Source organism: Uloborus diversus, chromosome 3, assembly GCF_026930045.1.
Source record: "Uloborus diversus isolate 005 chromosome 3, Udiv.v.3.1, whole genome shotgun sequence".
NCBI classification, from domain to species: domain Eukaryota; kingdom Metazoa; phylum Arthropoda; class Arachnida; order Araneae; family Uloboridae; genus Uloborus; species Uloborus diversus.
This window is the reverse complement of record NC_072733.1, coordinates 108,116,468-108,140,292: the sequence shown is the minus strand read 5'-3', so window position 1 is coordinate 108,140,292 and position 23,825 is coordinate 108,116,468. Positions and strand designations below refer to the sequence as shown.

Below are 23,825 nucleotides of genomic sequence, written 5' to 3'. Positions count from 1 at the left end.
AATGGGAAGTATTTTTTAAAAAAAATCTGAAAAAGTATATTCTGGATCAAATATATGGCAGTGTAAAACTTTAAATAGCAATTACTCATTTTGAGCTCAGCTGCAGATACGACTTCTGTGCTTAGCACGGCAGTATTCATCTTTCTAATTAACACACCTAACATTTACATTTGGGTACAGTTGTATTCAAATTAAAAAAAAAAATTATACTTCTAATAAAAATATAACTATGAACATGTTAAAATGTCTTCGAGAAAACAAAAGATTGCTGAATCAACTACGCATACTTAATAGCACTTAAATTAATCGACGTTTTACGAAACTCCTAAACTAAGCCGACTCAAAAAAGAAAGACAACAACTGAAAGGGAAAGTTTGTAAAATAAATCTACCTTCACCCACATAAAAAAGAATAAAAAGAAGTCGGATTCTCGAGTAAGTAACAACGAGGTTATTTGCCAGAGATCAGTTCAAATCAAGCAGAGCCACTAAAAAGCAACTCTTTGGAGGGCGTCACCGGAAGTCGTGCTGTTCCAGATCAGCACAATTAGAGAGTTTTCTTTTCCTCCGTGTCCTCTTTAGGTTCAAAATGATATCTGCCTTCTTTTCAGTGTGACCTATACCTAATAACTTCTCCTCAAAATCTCCAATTGCAGTGCCTTCGGGACAGGTTTTCGTTAAGAGCCTTGAGTAAAAAAAAGTATGGTGAAATCCTCAAATGGAAATCAGAAAGCAATTTCACAGCTATGTGGGTCTCCCCTTCAAAACATATGATCCACTACTTTAAGATATGAATACTAAAAAATGAAACGAATTGGTTTAAAAGCGAAAAATAAAATAGTATTTAGTATGATGAAGTCATTACTCGCTGTAGATTACAGGTTTCATTACTCATTGCTCAAAGAGTAGAAATAAGGAGCATTGGAATTTTATTTATAAAGCAAGTTATACAATGTGAAAAATGAAATCGATAAATAAGCATAAAACGAAAATTCAAAATTCAAAAATCAGAATAGAGAAAAGCAAGAGACGAAAGAATTCATTTTAAGGATTACAAATTATTATTATTACATTCTCGTATTCGACGTCATCAAATAAATTAACACACACAAACCTAAACCTATCCTTTTAGGTATCAGGGGCGGATACAGACAACTATTTTAGGGGTTGGGGTGTCATGCAGAAGAATGACCCCCACCCCTGCTTGGGTGACAACAAAAAAATCCCAAATAAGCCGGGAACAAGGCACTTAATAGAGCACAAACATTAAAAATTATTTTCATGCGCAATGAAAAAATGTAGTAATTCAAATATTTACTTTCAAAAATTATTAATGAATCAAAAAGACTGCTGAAATCGTTTACATTTCATTCATAAGGTGTTTGAACACAGTGTCGATGGATACTATTCTTGACAGTTTAGAGGGGGGTGGCATGACTCCCATGACCCTCCCTTTGTATCCGCCACTGTAAGGTATTGCTAGGTAATGTTACCCCCAAAGTAATAACGTAAACGTTTGATAATAATACGCTACTTTTCACACACATGTGTTCTTATAATTTCTTAGCAGAAGATTTCAAAATAAATAAACAAATCAATAAGCTGCTACAGGCGCAGGTTTGATTGTATATTTGATGCACGTTTGTAGCATTTCAATCATGTGTATCATTTTCCCCACGTTTATGCACATACACATTGAGACAATGTTTCAATATTACACATTTCTCAATGAAAAATCTTGGCGGTATAATCAACTGAAATACTTACCAAGGCTAAAGGAATGAATTTGATGTTATTTTCGTATACAGTGGAAACCCATTACAACGAACTCCAAGGGACCGCTTTTGTTTGTTAAAACGAAAATTTCGTTGAAATGTCAAGTAATGAATTTGGGACTAAAAATTTATTTCGGTATAAAGAATATTTCGCAGTATTGGCATTCGTTTTGACTAGATTGCCCTGTAATTGTTTCATAAGCATATAAAACATTTAATTTTACTTTAAAACCTTGTTTTGTCCCATGAAAACAGACGTATGTGTAAATACCAAATCGAAAATATACATGTAATAACCACTAATTGAGGGCAGTTGACTACTTTTAGTTCTGAAACATTTCTCGTTAGTAACAAAGTGGAAACAATTCCTTAAAAGTAGCCCTAAAATTAAGCTACAAGTAGATATTGCAGTTGGGAAAAATTCAAAAAAGTATCTAACCACGTAACCAAATTTTAGGCATATAAAATAAACACTTTAGGTAAGCTTCAAACACTTTACGTATGTCCAAGTTTACGACTGCTACAGTAAGGATGGAAAAACTGCATCGACAGTGCATGCTCACAAAGAGTAGAAAAACGTGGCAAACTACTAAACAAAACTTTTATTTTTCAGCATACAAAATAAATTCTGGGACGATGCCTGGAGCCTAGATAAAAAAACAAATTGAAATTTCACATATTATTCTTACGTACTTTGTTACGAAGTAATTATAATGGGTGTTGCAAAACTAATGGTCCATACTAAAAGGGGTGATAGACCTTGCAAAACAAACAACTTTCACAATGCAATTTGGGGTCGGAAAGCAAACGGCGGGCCGGTAGAGGGTACTTGGTTTGCCAAAATGAGGAATGCAATAAAGACTAAGAACAACAATATGAAGACCAAAGAACCTTTATTTATAACTTTATAACTACGTTATTTAGATGGACACAAGTACTTTAACTTATTCCAGCAGGGTGTTGCCCGATTTATGAACATATACCAGCAAATGGACGCCCATCGCGTAACCAGGGGACCTTTCCCGAAAAATCGCTGCAGACCTTTATGATATGACATGAATATTGTAACGTACGTTGTTCAATGCATCGCTGATATGAAGCTTATTTTGCAGCTGGCGGGCGCTCATTTGAGAATTTGTGATAAATAAAGATTCTTTGTCTTTATATTGTTGTTCTTGGTATTTATTGTGTTTCGGACAAAACATTGATAGAGGGCGCTGAAGTCAACTAGCGCGTAAGAGAGACTATAAACTTGGAGTCATGTGTTCTCTGATGTCTGTGTAAGCACGCTGAGACCGCTTGGTCTTGATATAAATCGAATCATGTAGTCTTAAATCTCCAATTAAACTCGAAAGAAATTAAATTCGTGTAATCATTCTCGAAGTCCATTCGATGTGCCAAATACTTCCTTTCCAGGCCGGTACAAGATGTCTCAAACGGGAATAAATTCAGGTAAGCGCAAATCTTGGTTCAATCTCATTTCAATCAGTTTCTTTGATCTGAATAATTCTTTAATTCGAATCTTACATAAATCCCAGCACAGATTGTGGTCCGTCGCAGTCCGAAGAGCTTTCGAGGGTAATTAAGCTAATTAAAAAGTAGAAATAAATCAAAAAATTGCGAAAATCTAACTCATTTCGTTTTGATTTCGTTGTGCGTAGCGGATTCATCTGGTCCCCCCTCATGGCCCCTGGCGCCATGTGTTATGTTTCACAGTCTGTCTAGGATTCTTAGCATTGTTTAGGGGTTTTTCATGCATGAGTAGTGAGTGGCGAAACTGAAAATTCTTTTCCTTGCGGAATATTTTTTCTTTCATTTGGTGTTGAAAAGTTAGATATTGCAACAGTAAGAAGATTCTGAGCATTAATGTGCCGAAATCAAAGAAGCAAAATCAGAGTGAAGCGGTGTCTAAATTCACATTTCTGTCGAAAGAATGTATTAGATATTGTGATAAAGTCGGAACTTTAATTTCGGAAAATGAAAACATTGCATTTCTAACGGGCATAAAAACAAAATTGGATAATTTAGCAGGGGGTTTGGAATCAGCATTCCTTTTAATTGAAGATAATGAGGAGTTTTATGATAAATACATTCAAACGTCAGATAAAGTGCTTCAAGCATTAGCTAAAATTGAAATCTTTGTATCACAGAACTCGGGATCCGCTGATCAGAAGGTAAGAAATGATCCGGAAGCAAAAACTCTTTAAACTCCCGAAAATGACTTTGATGAATTTTTATGGAGATACAGAGGATTGGATTAGTTTTAGAGAAATATTTAAATCGGCTATTCTTGACAACAGTCAGTTAACAGACTTAGAAAAATTACAATATCTCCAAACAGCTGTTCGTGGAAGTGCAGCCAAATTAATTCGTGGCTTTTCCCTCCAAGGAGAGAACTTAAAAAACTGTTGGGATATTTTATGTCAGAGATTTGAAAACAAACGCATTTTAGCCTTAGCTCAAATAAATAACTTGTTTTCGTCTAAAATAACAAAGGTTGATAATTCGAAAGGTCTACTGGAGTTGTTAGATAGATGCAATGAAGCAGTCAGAAATCTAAAAACATTAGGTTTGGAGTCTAACGCTCTAAGTGACTTAATGATAATTCGATTCATGCTTTCCAAATTGGATGAGTTGGTTAGACAAAGATGGGAATTGACTTTAGATAATCACAGTATACCAAGTCTAGAAAGTTTTAAGTCGTTTATAGAAAAGGAAGCGCGAAGTCTGGAAAAGAAAAGGGAAAGTCGAAATGATAGTAGCATTTCAAACCGTAAACCCATGGATAATCGGGAAAATAAAATGGGCAATTCAAATCGATTCCGTAAGCCAGTTGTAAATAGTACAATTGTAGAGAAAGGAAATATCTGTGTTGTGTGCAAACAAAATCATAAGTTATTCAAATGTCCAAAATTCAATAATATGCCCCTTGAGGATAGGTGGGGTGTCGTGCAAACTTACAAGTTGTGCGAAAATTGTTTGAGGGATAATCACAGTCAATCGGAGTGCAAACTTTCATACACATGTAAATGTTGCGCTTTACGCCATCATACTTTGTTGCATAGGTATACTGTGGCTCTAGAGCCTGTCCATTCGGTATCAGCAGTGTCTAATAATGCGGGGCAAAACTCAATGTGTGTACTTTTGTCAACAGCATTAGTTAATGTGAAGGGTAGTTCGGGAGAGGTAATTCAGTGTAAATTATTGATTGATAATGCATCGCAAAATTCGTTAATCACTCGAAAATGTGCGGAACGCTTACAATTAAATTTTCAGAACACATCTCATCAGTTAATAGGGATTAATGGCCTTATAGCTGAAACTTCTCTTCATTCGACTACCTTTGAATTCTCCGCACACTTTTCTAAAAAAATTCTGAAAATTAATGCTTTCGTAGTAAATCAAATAACCTCACCTCTTCCGAATTTCCGTTTGAGAAAACATTCTTGGCCTCACCTGGAAGGGATTCAGTTGGCTGATCCCACATTCTATGACACATCAGAGATTGACATTTTGCTAGGGGCTGAGCTAGCCACACGTCTTATCATTGGCCCTCCTCTTCGAGGCCAGCACGGAACACCAGATGCCTTGTCAACAGAAATAGGATATGTGCTGGCAGGCAAAGTCGGACATTGCCACAGTGATCGGAAATCTGTGTCCCACCTTACTGTGTCATTAAATGAGACTTTACAAAAATTCTGGACCGTGGAGTCTGTGCCTATCCAAGAAATTCAAACTGAAGATGATGAACTCGCGGAAACATTGTTTAAAAAATCCGTTAAAAGAGATGAAAATGGAAGATATATTGTAAAGCTCCCAATAAAAGTAAATTCGAATCTAGGAGAAAGCAAAACCCAAGCGCATCAAAGGTTTCATCTCCTAGAAAAGAAACTCGATAGAAATCCCGCGTTAAAGGAACAATATGTCACATTCATGAAGGAGTATGAGAAACTTAATCATATGAGTGTCGTAAAATCTGAAGATGTCCATAAGGTCCCTCACTATTATTTGCCTCAACATGCTGTGGTTAATGAAAATAGCACCACCACGAAATTACGCGTAGTGTTCGATGCCTCAGCTAGAACCTCTAATCAAAATTCCCTAAATGACATTCTTCTTACTGGACCTAAACTTCAGACTCACATATTTTGCAATTTGATAACATTTCGTTCCTATCCCGTTGCTTTTGTGGCTGACATCGCCAAAATGTATCGTCAGATTCGTATTGCTGAGGAAGATCAAGATTATCAAAGAATAGTGTGGAGGAATAATCAAGATAAACCTCTAAAAATATTTCGTCTTAACACAGTGACATACGGTACGTCAGCAGCGCCATTCTTAGCTCTACGTACCCTCCATCAACTATGTGACGACGAAAAGGAAAATTTTCCAATTGCGTCAGAATTATCGCGTACTCATTTTTATGTCGACGACTTATTGTGTGGTGCTGCATCTGTTGGAGAAGCAAGATCCATAATACCCGAAATGATAAAATTCCTGGAAAGTGGGGTTTCCCTCTGCGCAAATGGTCATGCAATTACCCGGAGGTAATAGAGAATCTTCCTGATCACATGAGAGCTTCTACCGATACCCATTCCTTTCAAAATGACGTAAATCAGAAAGTCTTGGGTCTTGAATGGAATGGAACTAATGACAGTCTTCGGGTTCGGACAGTCCTTACAGAACATGTAAATTCTAAGCGTCAATTACTCTCCGTTATTGCTAAAACATACGATCCACTTGGTCTTATCGCACCTGCCACCATTAAACTGAAAATAATGTTGCAAGGGATTTGGAAAACTAAAATAGGTTGGGATGATTCTTTACCTCATTATCTGCTCGAAGAATGGCAAACCTTTCAGTCTCAAAGTTTCGTCTTACAGGATATCTCTGCACCTAGGTATTTGCAATGCGCTAAAGCCACAACAATTGAGCTACATGGTTTCTCCGATACTTCCACAAAGGCGTACGCAGCAGTGGTTTACATCCGTGCTATTTCTGAGACTGCGCATATCTTTCGTGGCAGCAAAAACTCGAGTTGCACCAGTCCAGACATTGACTTTACCCCGTCTGGAGTTATGTGGAGCATTATTGCTCGCAGAACTGGTGAACACTATCAAAAAAACACTGTTACTCAGTAATGAGAAAACCTTTTTATGGTGTGACTCAACCATCACTTTAAGTTGGATAGCCAATCCACCCTCAAGCGGAAACCAATTTGTTCGTCATCGAGTTACAAAGATTTTATCCATGTCAAATGTTAAGTCCTGGAATTTCATCCCTTCCCGGGAGAACCCAGCCGACTGTGCAAGCAGGGGACTCTTTCCTAACCAATTGAAAGATCATAAGACTTGGCTTACGGGACCAACCTGGCTCCAAAATGCTTCAAATTGGGCAAGTCCGTCTACAATTCCAGATGTTGTTCGGAACGATTCACATATTGAGGAGGATCTTTTCCTGGCAACCACCGCATCTGAAGAGCAGAGCCTTCTTAAAAGATATTCTTCTTATAAGAAAACAATTAGGGTTATTGGGTGGATTTTACGTTATTTCTACAAACTGAAGCACAAGGAAAGACTTTCAGGGACATTGACTGTTCCGGAGCTAGATCGGTCTTTGAAGTGCATTCTTCTACAAATTCAACAGGAGACTTTCAATATGGAGATTAACTGCCTGAGAAAAAACCGGGATATTCCCACTTCAAGTCGACTTTTGAGATTAAATGTCTTCTTAGATGCCGAGGGGCTTATTCGAGTTGGTGGTCGCCTGTCAAAGCATCCTACTCTGCCGTATGACCATAAGTACCCTATTATTCTTCCAAAGCAACATCACTTCACAAAATTAGTTGTTGAGCACTTTCATGAAGTCAGTTTGCATGGAAAAACTGAAATGGTTTTATCATTAATTCGTCAACAATTCTGGATAATAGATGGAAGATCAACAGTTAAAAAATTCCTTCGTATGTGTATAAGATGTTTCCGGTATTCTGCTAGACCGCCCACTCAACTAATGGGCGATTTACCCGCATCTAGAATTACACCTTCAAGGGCGTTCGAAAACACTGGAGTTGACTTCGCTGGGCCAATTATAACAAAATGTCAGCATATTCGCAAGGCGAGCGAATTCAAATCATATATATGCCTTTTTGTGTGCTTCAGCACAAAGCCGTTCATTTAGAGTTAGTCTCCAGCTTGTCTGCTCAGGCATTTTTAGCAGCTTTTCGAAGGTTTGTGGCACGTCGGGGTCTACCAACTCATGTGCATTCGGACAACGGGAAGAACTTCGTAGGTGCGGCGTCGTACCTAAAAGAACTCGTAAGAATGGTCAAAGACCCAATTGTGCAAGACTATTGTGCTTCGAGAAACGTGACGTGGCACTTCATCCCACCGTACGCGCCTAACTTCGGGGGACTATGGGAGTCTTCCATCAAGTTAACAAAGCGTCATCTGGTAAAAATCACTCTAGGAGCGCTTCTAAATTTCGAGGAGCTAAGTACTCTCCTCTGCCAGATAGAGGCATGTCTAAATTCACGCCCACTGACGTCTCCATCTACCAACGTTAACGATTTCCAAGCGCTTACCCCTGGTCATTTTTTGATCGGGTCACCTCTATTGGAAATCCCAGAATCTGACTCCGCTAATAATCATCTTAGTTTTTATTCCAGATGGAGGTTGTTATTACAGCTAAAAGAGCAGTTCTGGAGAAGGTGGTCCAAGGATTATTTGCAGTCACTTCAACCCAGGACCCGGTGGACCAGAGCAGGGCGTCAACTGCAACTGGGACAAATGGTCTTGGTAGAAGACAAAGCTTCACCCCAAGGATTCATCCTAGGTCGAATCGCCAGAATATTTCCAGGGAAGGATGACATCACCCGAGTGGTCAGCATCCGAACCGCCACAGGAGAGGTCACCAGAGCTGTAGGACGTATACGACTGCTGCCGATTAGTGACTGTGCCCCCCCCCCCCCCGGAAGCTGTTTCGGACAAAACATTGATAGAGGGGAAGTCAACTAGCGCGTAAGAGAGACTATAAACTTGGAGTCATTTGTTCTCTGATGTCTGTGTAAGCACGCTGAGACCGCTTGGTCTTGATATAAATCGAATCATGTAGTCTTAAATCTCCAATTAAACTCGAAAGAAATTAAATTCGTGTAATCATTCTCGAAGTCCATTCGATGTGCCAAATACTTCCTTTCCAGGCCGGTACAAGATGTCTCAAACGGGAATAAATTCAGGTAAGCGCAAATCTTGGTTCAATCTCATTTCAATCAGTTTCTTTGATCTGAATAATTCTTTAATTCGAATCTTACATAAATCCCAGTACATATTGCATTCCCCATTTGTGCGAACCATGTCACCTTTCCCAACCTGCCGTTTGCTTTCCGACCCCACATTGCATTGTGAAAGTTGTTTGTTTGACAAGGTCTATCACCCCTTTCAGTATGGACCATTAGTTTTGCAACACCCCGTAGAAACAAATATATATATTAAATGTGTCGTCGAAAAAAAAATCCAAAGCATGATTCCTTCACACAAAACATGCACTTGTGTCCCAGGAGGATATATTTCATACAGAGACACAGATATATCTTAATCTTTCATATGAAGAGAACTTTCCCGCAACTTTGAAACTATGCAATTTTATTTATTTATTATTATTTTTTTTCTTGCTTTTCCATGGAGTGAATCTGTACCATTTTGCACATAAATTATATATTGAACGGTTTTTAACCTATACTGCGTCACTGTCATTAAGAAAATATTTTTCTCAAACTACTCAAATCTGCTCACCGTCAGTGTCATCGAAATTTTAAAGTTTCGAAGCATGTTCTAATCACTGAATCGACAAGAACAAAACTTACAAGACCAAACAATGCAAAGAATATTTTATGTAAAGCTTATTCTTGTTATAAAGTGCGTTTAAGCTTCATACAAAATATGATGATGAATTTTAAAATTAATTTTAACTTCAATTGTTTGTAAAAAAGAAAATATTTTGTCTTTTTTTCCTTGTTAATTCTACATAACACTATGAGGAGCGATAGATTTACCATTCAAGAAAACAATATGCTTAAGTATAAAATAAGAAAAGAAAAAAAAACTTTCCCTGCGAGAAATAGAAAAGTTTTCGATTTATTGTGATTTCAAAAGAATTAAATTTCTAAAAAGTAGCGATAGATTCGGCAAAATATATGGCCTTAGTGCCTTAGTCAATGTATTAACATACATTTCCTTCTCCTGTATAGAGGTAGGTGAAAGGAGGGCAACAACAATTCTTAGCAATTACATGACCCACGTGTGTTGAAGAGCTGTTTTCTTTTTTTTTCTGAAAACTTTTCAATACATTATGTGATTGTGATTTCTCTCTCTCACTCTCTCTCTCTTGTTCAGTAAATTAAGAAATTAAGTTTTTATTTACTTTCATATCAAAGTAAATGATTCGAGGTTCTTGCTAGACACCCATTTTGATCAATTTGTTAGTTTTGTAAGAAATGATCTACTTGAATAACTACTAGATGGTCTAAAAACGCGCATCCGCGATATCCACTCGAAAGGTCAAATCTTGATAAGTAAATTTCAGTGTCGCGAGTCATTAAGCATGTATGTCAATATGATGTAGTTTCGATCCCACCCGTTCCAAAAAAAGAAAAAAAAAGAAAGAAAGAGTGCTCCAAATAAACTGGAAAAGATGCACTCTGTTTGACATTGCTAAAGAACCAATACTATTGAAATGAAAGATTTGACTACGATTGGCGAAATGAAACTTAGTAGGGAAAAGGGGGGCACATGTGAGCACGGAGCACATGTGAACATTAGGGTGGAGCGAAAAAAACGAAATTTGTTTTTACGAGTTTCTATAGCGCGGAAAAGTTGCGATTGGTGAAGACTTAAAAAAAAAAAAAAAAAAAAAAAAAAAAAATGGAATCGGATAATGCAGTAAAACCTGTAAAGTTGACCACCTTTGTAAGTTGACCACCTGTCTATGTTGACCGCTTTTGTCAGGAACGGAAATAGTCCTATCTTATATAATGAAGGAAAACCTCTGTAACTTGACCACCGCTCTATCTTGACCACCTGTCTATCTTGACTACTAATGAACACCAAATTTGGTTTGGAGTATTGAAAAAAACCCTTTGTAAGTTGACCACTTGGTTTAATTTTTTAAATTTTCTTTAGCAAATGATTTTATTATATTATTTTTTTTATAGCTTTCGAAGAATATTTTTGATACCAGACCAGCATTTTACTAACTAAATAAAACAGCAGCATAACTAAACCTCCTTTTGAGTTCAACCACATAGGAAAACTACAAAGAATCCTTTTATTCCCCAAACTTGTTTTTCTTTTGTTGATATATTTGAGATTGCCTTTTGTACTCTCTGTTCAATGAAAACATGTGTCAACAGAAAAGTGCGAAGTATTTTTTTCCAGTTGCAATATTTTGTGGCAACAATGAAATTGTGCTAAAGAGTAAAGTTACTTGCATTGAAGTACTTCTGGTGCAAGGGATTAAGAGAGAGGACATTTTCATTTTCAACTGCCTTTTTAAACTATGAGAGTCCAGCTTGTTGCTCTTTATGTTATAGTTTTACTTAAAATGGCTTCAAAAAGAAAGTTAGTTGAACTTGAGATTGATAAAAAATATAAAATATTAAAATTAATTGAAAAGGGAGAAAGCCAGAGAAAATTAGCTGGGAAACATATGGAATTTCCAAAACTAGTCTAATAGGTGCGCCAAACTTCAATAAGGAGTTATTTTGTTGAAAAGTAGATCATCATGGGGTTATAAATGTATATGAGAAAAATTTGTAATTTTTGAGAAGCTATGAGTTTTTAGGAACTATTAATATCAAATGAGTAACTTTTCATAAACAATACGATTTTTTTTTTTTTTTTTTTTTGATCAATTTACTGAAGTTTTAAATTTGCATGACACATTATACGTCATTCTGGGAAAATAATCTCTAAAAACATTTGAATAACATTTTAAATTATTGTTTCAAAGTAATACTAAACAATGAAAGTGAGTTGAACAGAAAGAGTAAGTGTCAGTCAGTCAAAAAATGAATACATGGAGCAAGAAATGACAATAATAATAATAAAAAAAAAATCATTACCCCCTTTATAAGTTGACCACCTGTCTAAGTTGACCACCAAAGTACTGCACCGCAAGTGGTCAACTTACACATGTTTCACTGTATCTTCCGATCGCGCAACGAGCCTGAAAATTCTAAAAAATGGAAAAATTTATGTTTTCCATGGATTTTTTTAAAAATTTTGTGTCAATGATTTCTTTTAATGCTCTAAGACGGAAATGTTGCGATTGGTGAAGCCTTCAGATATTTTTTTTTTTAAGTTGAAATTGAATCGTACCTTCTAGCTCAGAAACAAGCCTAAAAAATCGAAAAAAATTGAGAATTTCAGCTTTTACTTGATATTAAAAAAAAAAAAAGTTTTTTTTTTTTTTCGTTTTTTTCAGTAATATAGGGAAAACTTTTATAAAGCACTATATTACTTACAGTAACTTATTTCTTGATTCTTTAAATAATAGAAGGGCATAAAATATTTAGCAAAATTTCTACCATCCAGCACACAAGCCTCATTTTTTTTAAGTGTTACTTGTTGAACGTAATTTATAATTAGAGTTTTTGGAAACTTGGGCATAAATTGATCTGGATTTCAATGTTTCTCTTATGTAGCCATATCTTGATTTTCATTCGCAAACACTAAGCGAAGTCTACTAGCTTCACGCATCTTTTAACGCCAAGCGCAATGGCAGGGGAATAATTTTACATTCAAGTCTGTTGTAGTACATGTTTTGATAAAATATTTACTGTCTTCGTTAGAAACTTTTTCGGAAAAAAAAAGTGACAGAGATAACTTTCTCGAATTTCAAGTAAGAATCACAGTGGCTTCGAAATTTAGGACTGGAATAAAAAAGTTTCTCTGATGTGTTGGCCTTAGAAACAGGCTCTCTGGCTTTTAAAACCTTTTAAAAACTATAGTTCTCATACGTGCCTCTTTTCACCATAAACCACGCCCATCAATAAGTTTTCAGGATGCGCAAAGAAGACGTGTCTTTCAATGAGAGGATAAAACAACTTGTTTCAGCTTCTAAGGCAAATTCAGATGTTTAAACTGTTTTGTAAACATGAATAGACCCGTTCGTGAAGTTTTTGCAGTTCTTTATTTCAAACCAGACTGGCATGTAACATTTCATGATAAAAGTAACAATGTCTTTTAACGCATCTGATGAGATTTAGGTTCAAATCTGAGAACTCTATTTGTACAAGTGGACCATCTGGAATGTGAGAGTGGGCCAGGGATTAAGGCTTGACCAATCATTTGGACAATTGTTATTCTTTATTGCTTGAGATCCAAAAGATACGTTTGATCAATTACTCAAGCATTTTCTGTTCTTTTCTATATAGTTGTACAGCCAATTACTTGAAAATCTATTACCGGTAGTTTTTTACAACCTCTGAGACGTTCCCCTATTAGTCTAAAAAATGAACTTGAACCGGTTGTTTCACCATTCAAATGCTGAAAAGGTGAATAAAAGACAATTTGATGAAATCGAATAAACAAATAGCCCATTGCAATTTTCGTCCGATATAAATTTCGAATTGACGAATCGAGTCACTTTTCCACCTTGCAAAAATTTTAATACCATTCTAATCTACGATGGTACTAAATCGTCTCTAATAAATCGTCTAGTGAAATTCGTTGTTCATTTAGATATGAAACAATGCTATTGACTATGTATGTCTTTGGCTCATCGAGAGTTTGGGGAAAACACGTAATTTCGCTTAAAGTTTGCGGATTTAAATCAAGAGATGGCTACATAAGAATAACATTGAAATCCAAATAAATTCTATCCGAGTTTCCAAAAAATCTGATTAATTCGAATCAGCCAGTCACACTTAAAAAAATAAGACTTGTGTACTGAATGGCAGCTTTTTTTCTAAATATTTTATAACTTTCTATTATTTGAAAATGGCTAATTACTGTAAAGAATGGTAATTCTGCATGGTTAAAAGATATCTTCAATATAAAGAAGTAAATTTTTTGTTTTTGTTTAATATTGTGCTTTTTAAAAGAGTTTTCCCTATAATACTGAAAAGAAAAAAAAAAAAGAAAAGAAAACGAAAGAAAAAACGAAAAAAAAACGAAAAAAAAAACCCCTTGACCATTTTTTTAAACTTCAGAAAAAAGCTGAAATTCTCAAGTTTTCCGATTTTTTAGGCTTGTTCCTGAATTAGAAGGTATTATTCGATTTCAAAATTTCTTTTTCATTTCTCAAGGCTTCACCAATCGCAATATTTCCGTCTTAGAAGCATTAAAAAAAACATTGACACAAAATTTTTTAAAAATCCGTAAAAACACATAAAATTTTCCATTTTCCGAATTTTCAGGCTCGTTGCGCGATCGGAAAATATTATCCGATTAAAAAAAAAAAAAAAACTTTTTATTTGTTTTTTAAGTCTTCACCAATCGCAACTTTTCCGTGCTATAGCAACTCGCAAAAAAAAAAAAAAAAAAAAAAAAAAAAAAAAAATTCTAGGCTAACGTCAAGTGAAAAATCTTGCAAAATTCTCAAAAAGTGGCAGTACTAGTCCGACTTCTAGGCCAAACTTTTAGAGCAATGAGCCAGTTTATGTTTAAATGGTGACAGATCCCGGGATCTCGCGAGATTGACTTTATTTTTCTAAAAGTTAAATTTTAATGTCAACTAAAAAAAGTTGTTTTTTTAAGAAGGACTGCTTTTTGTTACATGATTTAGTAATTATCTCGAATTCGGTATACCAATTGCAGTGTACTACAAAGTCACATCTCAATTAGCGACTGTCGTTTGGTACTAAAAAGTTGACTTTAAAAAAGTCTAATGAGTCTTTATAAAGAAACACTCTTATGGAGTGGCAAAATATTTTTGGGCAAAAAATAATGGGCTTGATGCAAACACGTGATGTGGCTCCCCTGCAGTTGGTTTTACTGAGATTAAATAATTGTGTACATTTGCATCTGTATTAGCTTGAACTTGAGTTAAATTATCCTTGGAATTATATCATAAAAGCAGGCCCGGATCCAAGGGTAGGCGGCCTAGGTGGCCTGGGGGCGGCATATTTTATGGGCGCAAATTTCGAAATTAAATTTATTTTATTATTATTTTTTTTTAAGTTTTTAATATCTGTTTCAGTGCAATAAGATACGCAGCTTTAATGTTTAAAAAAAAAAAACAATAATTTAGAGTGTGTACCAGTGTTTGAATATGCAAAACATAGTTCGGAATTCAACTAGAAATTAAGTTTAATTTGAGAGGCGGCAAATTATGCGATTTAAAAGTCTTTGGAAAATATTAATACATGTTTCAGTGCCACAAGATGCGCTACTTTAATGTTAAAAAAGATAGTTTGAAGTGTGTATCAGTGTTTGGATATGCAAAAACCAATTTGGAATTTAATTAGAAACTCACTTTAATTTTAAGGGCGGCAAATTACTTGATTTATTTATCTATTAGCGGCTTTGCACGGTCTACCTCGAAATAAAAGTTATGTCAAGTGACGCGTGTTCAACAACTGGGCTCAAATAATAGAACAAAAACTATACTGTAAAATTTCCTGTCAAAAAAATGATTCTTAAATTTTGTTAACGGTTAATCATTTAAGTCCTGAATAAAATAAACGCAACCCTCCATTAATGCAACTAAAATCCTTGATTATCTTATGCTGGCAGTACAAAAAAAAAAGCCCAAAAATATGCAAAAGGGGGAAATTTTTACCTCAAAGCAAAAGCAAGAATTTTGTTTGTTCACAGTCGAGGAAAAAATTGCAATAGATCCAAAATGATTTTATTCACGATAATTTAAACTGAGCTCGTTGGCAAACGATAAATTTCCGACTTGATGTGGATGTTCCATTGGCTTAAAAATGCTTTTAATGGTGATTTACAGCCTTGTTTTTTTTTTTTTTTTTTTTTTTTTTTTTTGAGCAATCACGATTGCTTATTGCTTTTATTTGACTGTTTTTGGCGTGCTATCATTTTATTTTCTCACCGCCACCCTCCGCACCATCACCGTCGACCGGCTCCTCACGATGCTGCTCCTATAGCGAAAGCCGTCTCCAGGTTGCATCCATGTCCTACACACATGCGCATACATACACAACTACACACACACACACAAACACACACATACACTCACACAAACACATACACACACGCATACCATACAGACACCTACACATACACAAACATACACACAACTACCCACACATTCATGCCTGCACACAAACACAAATGCCTACACACACATACACATACCCCCCACACACACATTCATACACACAACTACCCACATACTTATGCCAGCACACAGACACAACAATACATGCCTACACACAACGCCCCCCCCCCCCACACACAAACACACACGCCTACATTCACACACTCGTGATTGCGAAAAACATAATTTGAATTCAAGATGTCAAAATTCAAATTATTTTTTATTTTATTTTTTGTGGATATTCGAAGGAAGTAAATCAACTTGAGGGATATTTTTCGCGGGATTCCGAATAACCCCAAAGTTAAGAAAATCGGATCATTATTTCGGGTAGAAAGAGGCATTTAATGCCATTTTGCCCCACAAAATGTTTGTGAGATTTTGGGAAACACTTTTTCATATACATTTTTACGATTAAAAGTGTTACTTTTTACTTATTATTGTAGAAAAAAGTATCAACAATGTTTTATAGTTTTCATCAAACACTTTTACTAAAATGTATCTGAAAAATGTAACATCAAACATTTCGTTTAAACATATTTCAGGCTTACTGGTTCTCCGCCCTCTTCTTTCATTTATTCCCCTTTCTCTATAGTTCTCAGAAAATAAGAAAGTCCACCCCCAATTCTAACCACCCCCGAAACTCATCTCTCTGATATGGATCCAAAAGGACGATGAAAATTGAATTTTTAGTACTACAATTTCGAAAAATTTAGGGGGAAGGAATCTCTGAACCTCTTCCGATACCATCATTGAAGCACGCTATCTAGGACTTCAATTTCGAAAGGTTTCCAGTGGGGAGCCCTAGTATCTCCTTTTTCCCCGACATCACTGAAGATTCTACAATCTCGTTTTTGGAACTTCGATTTCGAAATGATGTAAAGGAGAATCAAATCGAAAAATCGATCAAGTACAATCTCTTGAGTCATATCATTTTCCATAACGGCCACAAATATGGAAAGTAATCGCGTTTTAACGACATCAATTCCGAAAAATTTCCAGGGAGGGAATTAAAACCTTTTCTCATTTTAATATTACCATAAATAGTTAAAGATTTAGTTTTTAGGATTTGAATTTTGAAAATGTTTCCCGGGGATTACCCCCGGACCCCTTTATTTCTATGTGCTCCATCTTCGAGTACTGACCGACCCCTTTCCAAAACCAGAAGTTTTAATCACCTCATTCACTCCATATACAATGTATACATTAGATATGATTGAAAAATTTGCTGGGAAAGAGAGAGAGAGAGAGATGGAATGATTGACGTCTATTTTAAAAGAGAAAATCTTAAGTGCCCCTCTCCCCTAAAATTATTTTATGGTTGCGCCATTGCTTCTGCCTCTTGGATCCCAGACACTTCCCAGTATGAGCCCCTGCTCCCCCTTGTTTTACAAAGTTCCTGAGCCACTGCTTGCGATTTGTTTAGAGATAGCTTCAAAAACCCGTCTGGCCATTGTTTTAAAAAATGATAGGTTTTTAAGTTACAGGATTACTGTAACACCAATCTATCTGAAGTATTTGATCCCGGAAAACAGTGTTAAGGCTGGGGTATAAGTCAGGATTTTATTTCTTTGTTTATTACTGATTTGTATTTGAATAACTTACTTTAGAAAGAGCAATGGATGGAGTGGGGGAGGGCACTTGTCGACCTCGCCTAGGGCGGGAAAACTACTAGAGCCGGCGCTGCTTAGAAGTAATAGCATTGGCATCAACTTTTACATAATTTTCAAGTGCTTCTCTACTCCATAAAATAAAAACAAATCACTTGTTCTCAGGATTTTGGAGCCATTATTAACTTTCGATTGACTCGAAAAAAAAATTCAAAGATTTCATGTGATAAAGGATAAGCTCAGCTGGAAGTCAACAGAAATTCTATGAACCACGAAATTATTGCTCAATTTAGGCGGATTTTGCTTGTTAAAAGCGAATTTTGTTTCCATAGTCTTAACATTGTACCAATCAAATTTTTCTGCTTTCCTCGCATAATTAGGACTCTCGTTAAATCAGGGCTCGTTATAAGCAAGTTCGACTGCATTTCCCCTCAAAACGCCGTCATTAACATTAGCGTTTCTCAACCCTTTTCCTCTTAAGAAGCCTTTTTTACAATGTCCCAGTTCCAAGGAAACCTAACGCCAAAGCACTCAGAATGCAAATCTAGACACACGCACACACAAAAGAAAGCTTTTATATATGATTTGAATGTTGCCTTATGGGAAATTATATGAATTTGTACGAAATATGAGGGGGAGAAAACAATTTCTCTTTGTGCGAAACATCAAAAAACTAATTTCAAAGGACAATATACATTTAACGACTAGAATTGCCAACACGTATTTCGCGGTTACAAGGAATTTTTGTTTTCAATATAAAAGAAGTAAAAGCTTCATTTATATTTTATCCATTTATCAGATGATTTGTCCTTTGAAAATTTTATTTTAATTTTTAAAAGAGAATTTAGAAATTGAAAGAATCGGCTGGCTAGGGCGATCATAAAGCGTGTCTTTTGAACTAGTAGCTGATAAAATCAGAGTAAAAGGCTAGCGTCACGTAATGTCTCATTTAAAATTATTGCTTAGGGGAAAATATACGTTTCCTTCGATTTCGTGTGTCCGCTTTGAGGAGATAGCTTGGAAGTGCGATCATAGCGTGTATTTTGCTCCAAAAACTGATAATCAGAGTAAAAGGCTAGCGTCACTTAAAATTATTGCTATGGGGAAAATATACGATCATTTTGATTTCGTGGCCACTTTGGGAGGCTAGGAAGAGCGGTTTTCGTGTAGTACGGAAAATACATGATACATAATTTACAAAATATTTTTATTAGATATAAAATTCTGAAATTGAATATGTTTCAGCAAACTACATAGATTTATTATATACACCTACTAAAGTAAAATGCAAATGCTGAAAAATAATACACATACTATATAAATAAGTAACACGTGTTTACGTTTGTATTAAATGCATACCATTTCAAAGGTTCAAACAAATATTTGAAAATATTTTAAATGAATAATACACAAACCTCATAAGACGATGAAGACTTCAGTTCTAAATTTTTATCCAAGTAGAAGCAAATATTTTTACTTGGCAAAGCAGTACCGACATACAAGCATTGTCCATCAAACACTCTACCGATGTATGCATCCTCACCACTTAATTTTCCATTCTGATAAACAACATCTTCAGGAATAGGACTATCTGGACTCATTTCTCGCCATGGACAATCAGGAGGTCCCATAGGAGCTGAAGAAAAAAAAAATATGTGAAAAATAAAGTACCCAATAAAGAAATATTGTTTTAGAAACTAATTTCAGTAAAATTCCTTGTAATGCCTAAGTAGAATTTTGCTGAGGTACGGTTCAAAAATGGTAGGTACGGCACGAATTCAAGATCTGCGTTTTACAAGACATCTGATTGCCATTTTTGGCCTTCACCAAAATGCGTGAAAGATGTTTTAAGTTAATTCTTTTGTCATAAGTGACTATTAAGGGGAGACGCTCGCCATTAAAGTTTTTAGGGGGTTATTTTCAGGGGTATTTTTTTCTCGTCTGGGGGGGAGGCTTTTGTTTTCGTGGGGTCTTTTAGGTATTAGTATGTGGGGAGGGTATAGCTAGACCACGAAGAGAAGGCGCGCGTGACGTAGTGGCTGGACGAGTCGATTACGGCGATTTGGCGTAGATAGCAAATGACTGAAAATCAGAATTACTTACTTTGGCTTCTTATCGCCTTTCTTCTCTCGCTCATTTTTTCCGAAAAAAAACGGAGTTTGTAGATTGTGAATTTTTATGCAGTTTGTAAATTAACTTGTAATCGATCCATTGATTATGTGTTTTTACTGTGTGCTTAGTAATTAAATTTAGTGTTACCAAGTACTAAATGTAGGAAAATTTATATTTGAGCATTGTAATAATGATTTCCCCTTTTTGATCCTTAGCATGCAGATTAAACTTTTGAAAAAGCAATCTTAACACAGCATTTCGAACTTTTTTTTCTGATAACAAATAATCAAACTTTAAATATTCTCGTTATTTTTAAATTACCATGAGGTAAATTGTATCTGGTGTATTTCAGTACTTTTTATAGTAAATTTTGTTTGGCATCATAATACCTTAAAAACTAAAATTAAGAGGAATTTTGTGGCATTATATTTTAATGATTCTGAGTAAATATATAATTTAACAGAAAACAGTTTATGTTTGCATGAATTAAACAGGAAATTATAAGCCTGTGAACAGAGAGGTACCGATGGGAGTTCACTGAGGCCTCACAAAAAGTCCTTATTTGACACATTTTGTCAAAAGATTTAGCAAAGTAGAAGATACCAGTACAGAGAATTGCGTTTTTTCCTCTCATACTTATATCTTCTCAGATGTAGGATGTGTGCATGTTGTATTTTAACATGCAGTAAAATTTGAATTTTCATTTCCTCCTTCCGAACATTTTGGTTCGGGGTGCCCCAGCGTGTGACCTGTACTTTATTTAATCTTTATACTGCTTTTCGTATTCAAAAATACGTCCGTAGTTTAATTTTATTTCACCAAACAGTAAAATAACCATACATTTAACAAAACTAATTCTAATTTAAAAAAAAAAAGAAGAAGAAAAAAGGGTCGCAATACATTTTACATAAATACTATCATTTTAGCCTAATCGAATCGTATGCCATGATGATTAAGACGTTCGTGTTCGTAGTTTACACAGTGGCCTCCCAAGAAGGTCAGCATATTTAAAATATAAAAAAAGGATGGTAGGAAAAAGAGGCTTCCTTTGGGAAAAGGTACACCTTGGGACAGCTCTATTTTCCCACATAGATTTTAAAACGTTCTAATTTTCAAATACACTAGTACTTTGATTCCACTGATTAAGCAGGTAAGAGTTTTTTTTTTTTTGTACAAACATGTCTTATAACCTTCTCCTGAAATTTTTATAAGTTGCATAGTGGGTTTCACAATGACGGACTATTGCATAACAAAATTAGAAAAAAAAGGAGGAAAAGTGTCTCAAGGTGAGCCCCACCCTCCTTTCCACGCCCACATTTAAAAATAATGTGAATTAAATACTTATAAATAAAAAATAGAAGGTTAATACGTATATTATTTTGCATTTTGTTGAATAAGAAATCAAAACAAGGGTTATAATAATGATGTTTAATCAACTAAATAATAATTCTTAAGAACAAAACAAATGAATAAATAAAAAGGGCGAGAGAAAAAGTATTACTGGAAGTACGAAATATATGGTAGCGAGAATCATGGGGGTAGCATTAATTAATTAAACAAGATCAGCAACATTCAAACATTATGAATATCAAAGAAAAAAAAATAAATGATAGGAAGAATGCATTTTAAGAACACCTGTTGGTAAATTCCTAAAAATTTTAGAGGATACTGCTGCATGAAGCTTGTGACATTGAATTACAATGATAAACTGTTTCGTTCTACAGATTGTGCTTCACTAAATCCCTTCCAGTGATTTACAAAAACAATTGTTCCCCTCCTTCCAATCTTATGAATGTGCAATTAAACTTATGTAGTCATTTTTACTTCCTTTTACAAAAAAGGAAGTATTGTATTCGCGAAAAAATTTTCACTCAAAAATCGCCCTTAATTTCCATTTTGCTCACCCCCAAATGAATGTTGATTTTTTTTTTCGATTCGACCACATGCGGAAAAGTGCCTAAGAATGTATAGACACGCGAAACATCCATTTTGACCATCACCGAGGTAATTACAACGACTTTTCTCGTGACGTCTGTATGTATGTGCGTATGTGTGTATGTGCGTATGTGCGTATGTATCTCGCATAACTCAAAAATGGTATGTCCTAGAAAGTTGAAATTTGGTACATAGACTCGTAGTGGGGTCTAGTTGTGCACCTCCCCTTTTGGTTGCTTTCGGATGTTCCTAAGGGGGTCTTTTGCACCTTTTTGGGGGGAAATCATTGTTAATATCAATGCAAACTTAAGTGGTGTTATAATTTGGTAAACACTTGGTGACGTACCGCCAAGCTTTTGGTCGCCAAGTTTTTTCGCCAACTTGGCGACGATTTTTTTTTTTTTTTTTTTTCAATTCCTCTTTTGTGGCGCAAATTGTATTACGAAAAAATTTTCACTCAAAAATCGACCTTAACTTCCATTTTACTTACCCCCGATTGAATATTGAGTTTTTTTTTTCGACTCGACCACACGTAGATAAGTGCCTAAGAATGTATAAACACGAGAAATAACCATTTTGACGATTCCCGAGTTAGTTACAACGAGTTTCCTCGTGACGTCTGTATGTACGTATATATGTGCGGATGTGCGTATGTATGTCGCATAACTGAAGAACGGTATGTCCTAGAAAGTACGTACACTCCTAGTGGGGTCTAGTTGTGCACCTCTCCCTTTTGTTGCATTCGGGTGTTTCTAAAGGGATCTTCCGCCCCTTTTGGGGGGGGGGGTAATCATTGTTAATTTTGATGTGAAATCAAGTGGTGTTATAATTTGGCGGACACGGCGATATATCGCCAGACTTTTGGTCGCCAAGTTTTGTCGCCAACTTGGCGATAAATTTGGCGAGTTTTTTAAAAATCTGTATTAATTTGGTCACTGTTGGTGATATTTAGAGCGTAAGATATTGAATCACATTGAAATTGCCAGTAATGGGGAAATGACATTAAATTGGAGTAAAAGGAAGTCATGTGATTCACACATCAGCTCGTTTTTTTAAACATTCATGAAAATTGTTCCGATCTTAAAAATTTTCTACTTAGATTACAAAATATTGATATATTAGTAAGAAAGCACATGTGCAACTTATAAACGGTTGATTTCCGATACATTGATAGAAAATTCCTCGTTTATACTGGAATGGATAATATGTCAAGGAAAAAAAAACAAAAAAACAAGGGTTCTGGAGGATTGCAATTCTTCCAATCCCTCCTTAAAATAAAGCAGAAAATAAGCACAGGTCTTCAATCGTGAACTTGTATAAGTGTTTTTTTTTAAATCTTGAAATCTGTTATTGAGAATTGATGACAAGAATGCGAAAAAAGGGGGGGGGGGATCTTTGAAGCCTTTTTTCGAAATGAAAAAAAAATTGTAAATTTCCGAAACAGAATGGGTCATCAAACTAAGATGTGAAAACAATAAAGCTATTGCGAAAAAATTTAAAAGATGTGGATGGAATTGCGAAAACATGAAATATTTAACAGGATAAATTGCTGAAAATGTCTCATTCCCAATCCATTGAACCTGTTTCGGAAGCTGTATCTGTTTCTGACTCTGATTCAGCGGTGAAATTTAGAGTTTCAACTACATTTTCTACGATTCCGTCAGTGTCCCAATATTTCGTCTCCAATTTTTCAATGTGGCTGCAGTATTTTTCCCAGTCGTCACTGGAAACACTTTGAATTGCGTGCGTTGTAAGTTCTTCTAGAGTTTTGAGACTTAACTCAGCTTCAACGTTTCTATTCCTTATAAAGCGCTTGACAGCTACCCAGGCTAACTCGATCGGGTTCAAATCACAATGATAAGGGGGCAATCGTAGAACCGAGTGTCCATGCTGTTTTATAAGTTCATCCATGCGATATTTTTTTGTCGGTGAAGCATTTGCTTGAATTATTTCAAAAATTATCGGTTTTCTCAAATTGCTGTCATATGGGATTGAGTGTTCGTCTAGATACTGAAGCATCACATATTTTGTTGCATATTTCGATGGTACAGGGTCTACAACCTTCGTATGGTACGAAGCATTGTCCATTACTATTACAGAGTTAGGGGCGATGTTTG

The 23,825-nt window shown here is 35.5% G+C and overlaps 1 protein-coding gene across 1 annotated transcript in view; it reads right to left on the bottom strand.

Moving 5' to 3' along the window:
• The window catches only part of LOC129218471 (uncharacterized), a 52,147-nt gene that overhangs the window by 2,461 nt on the left and 25,861 nt on the right, over positions 1 to 23,825 (bottom strand). Inside the window, exon 2 of the mRNA XM_054852750.1 lies at positions 19,077 to 19,297. Coding sequence (XP_054708725.1) covers positions 19,077 to 19,297 — 221 coding nt within the window. The remainder of the gene's footprint in view (positions 1 to 19,076; positions 19,298 to 23,825) is intronic.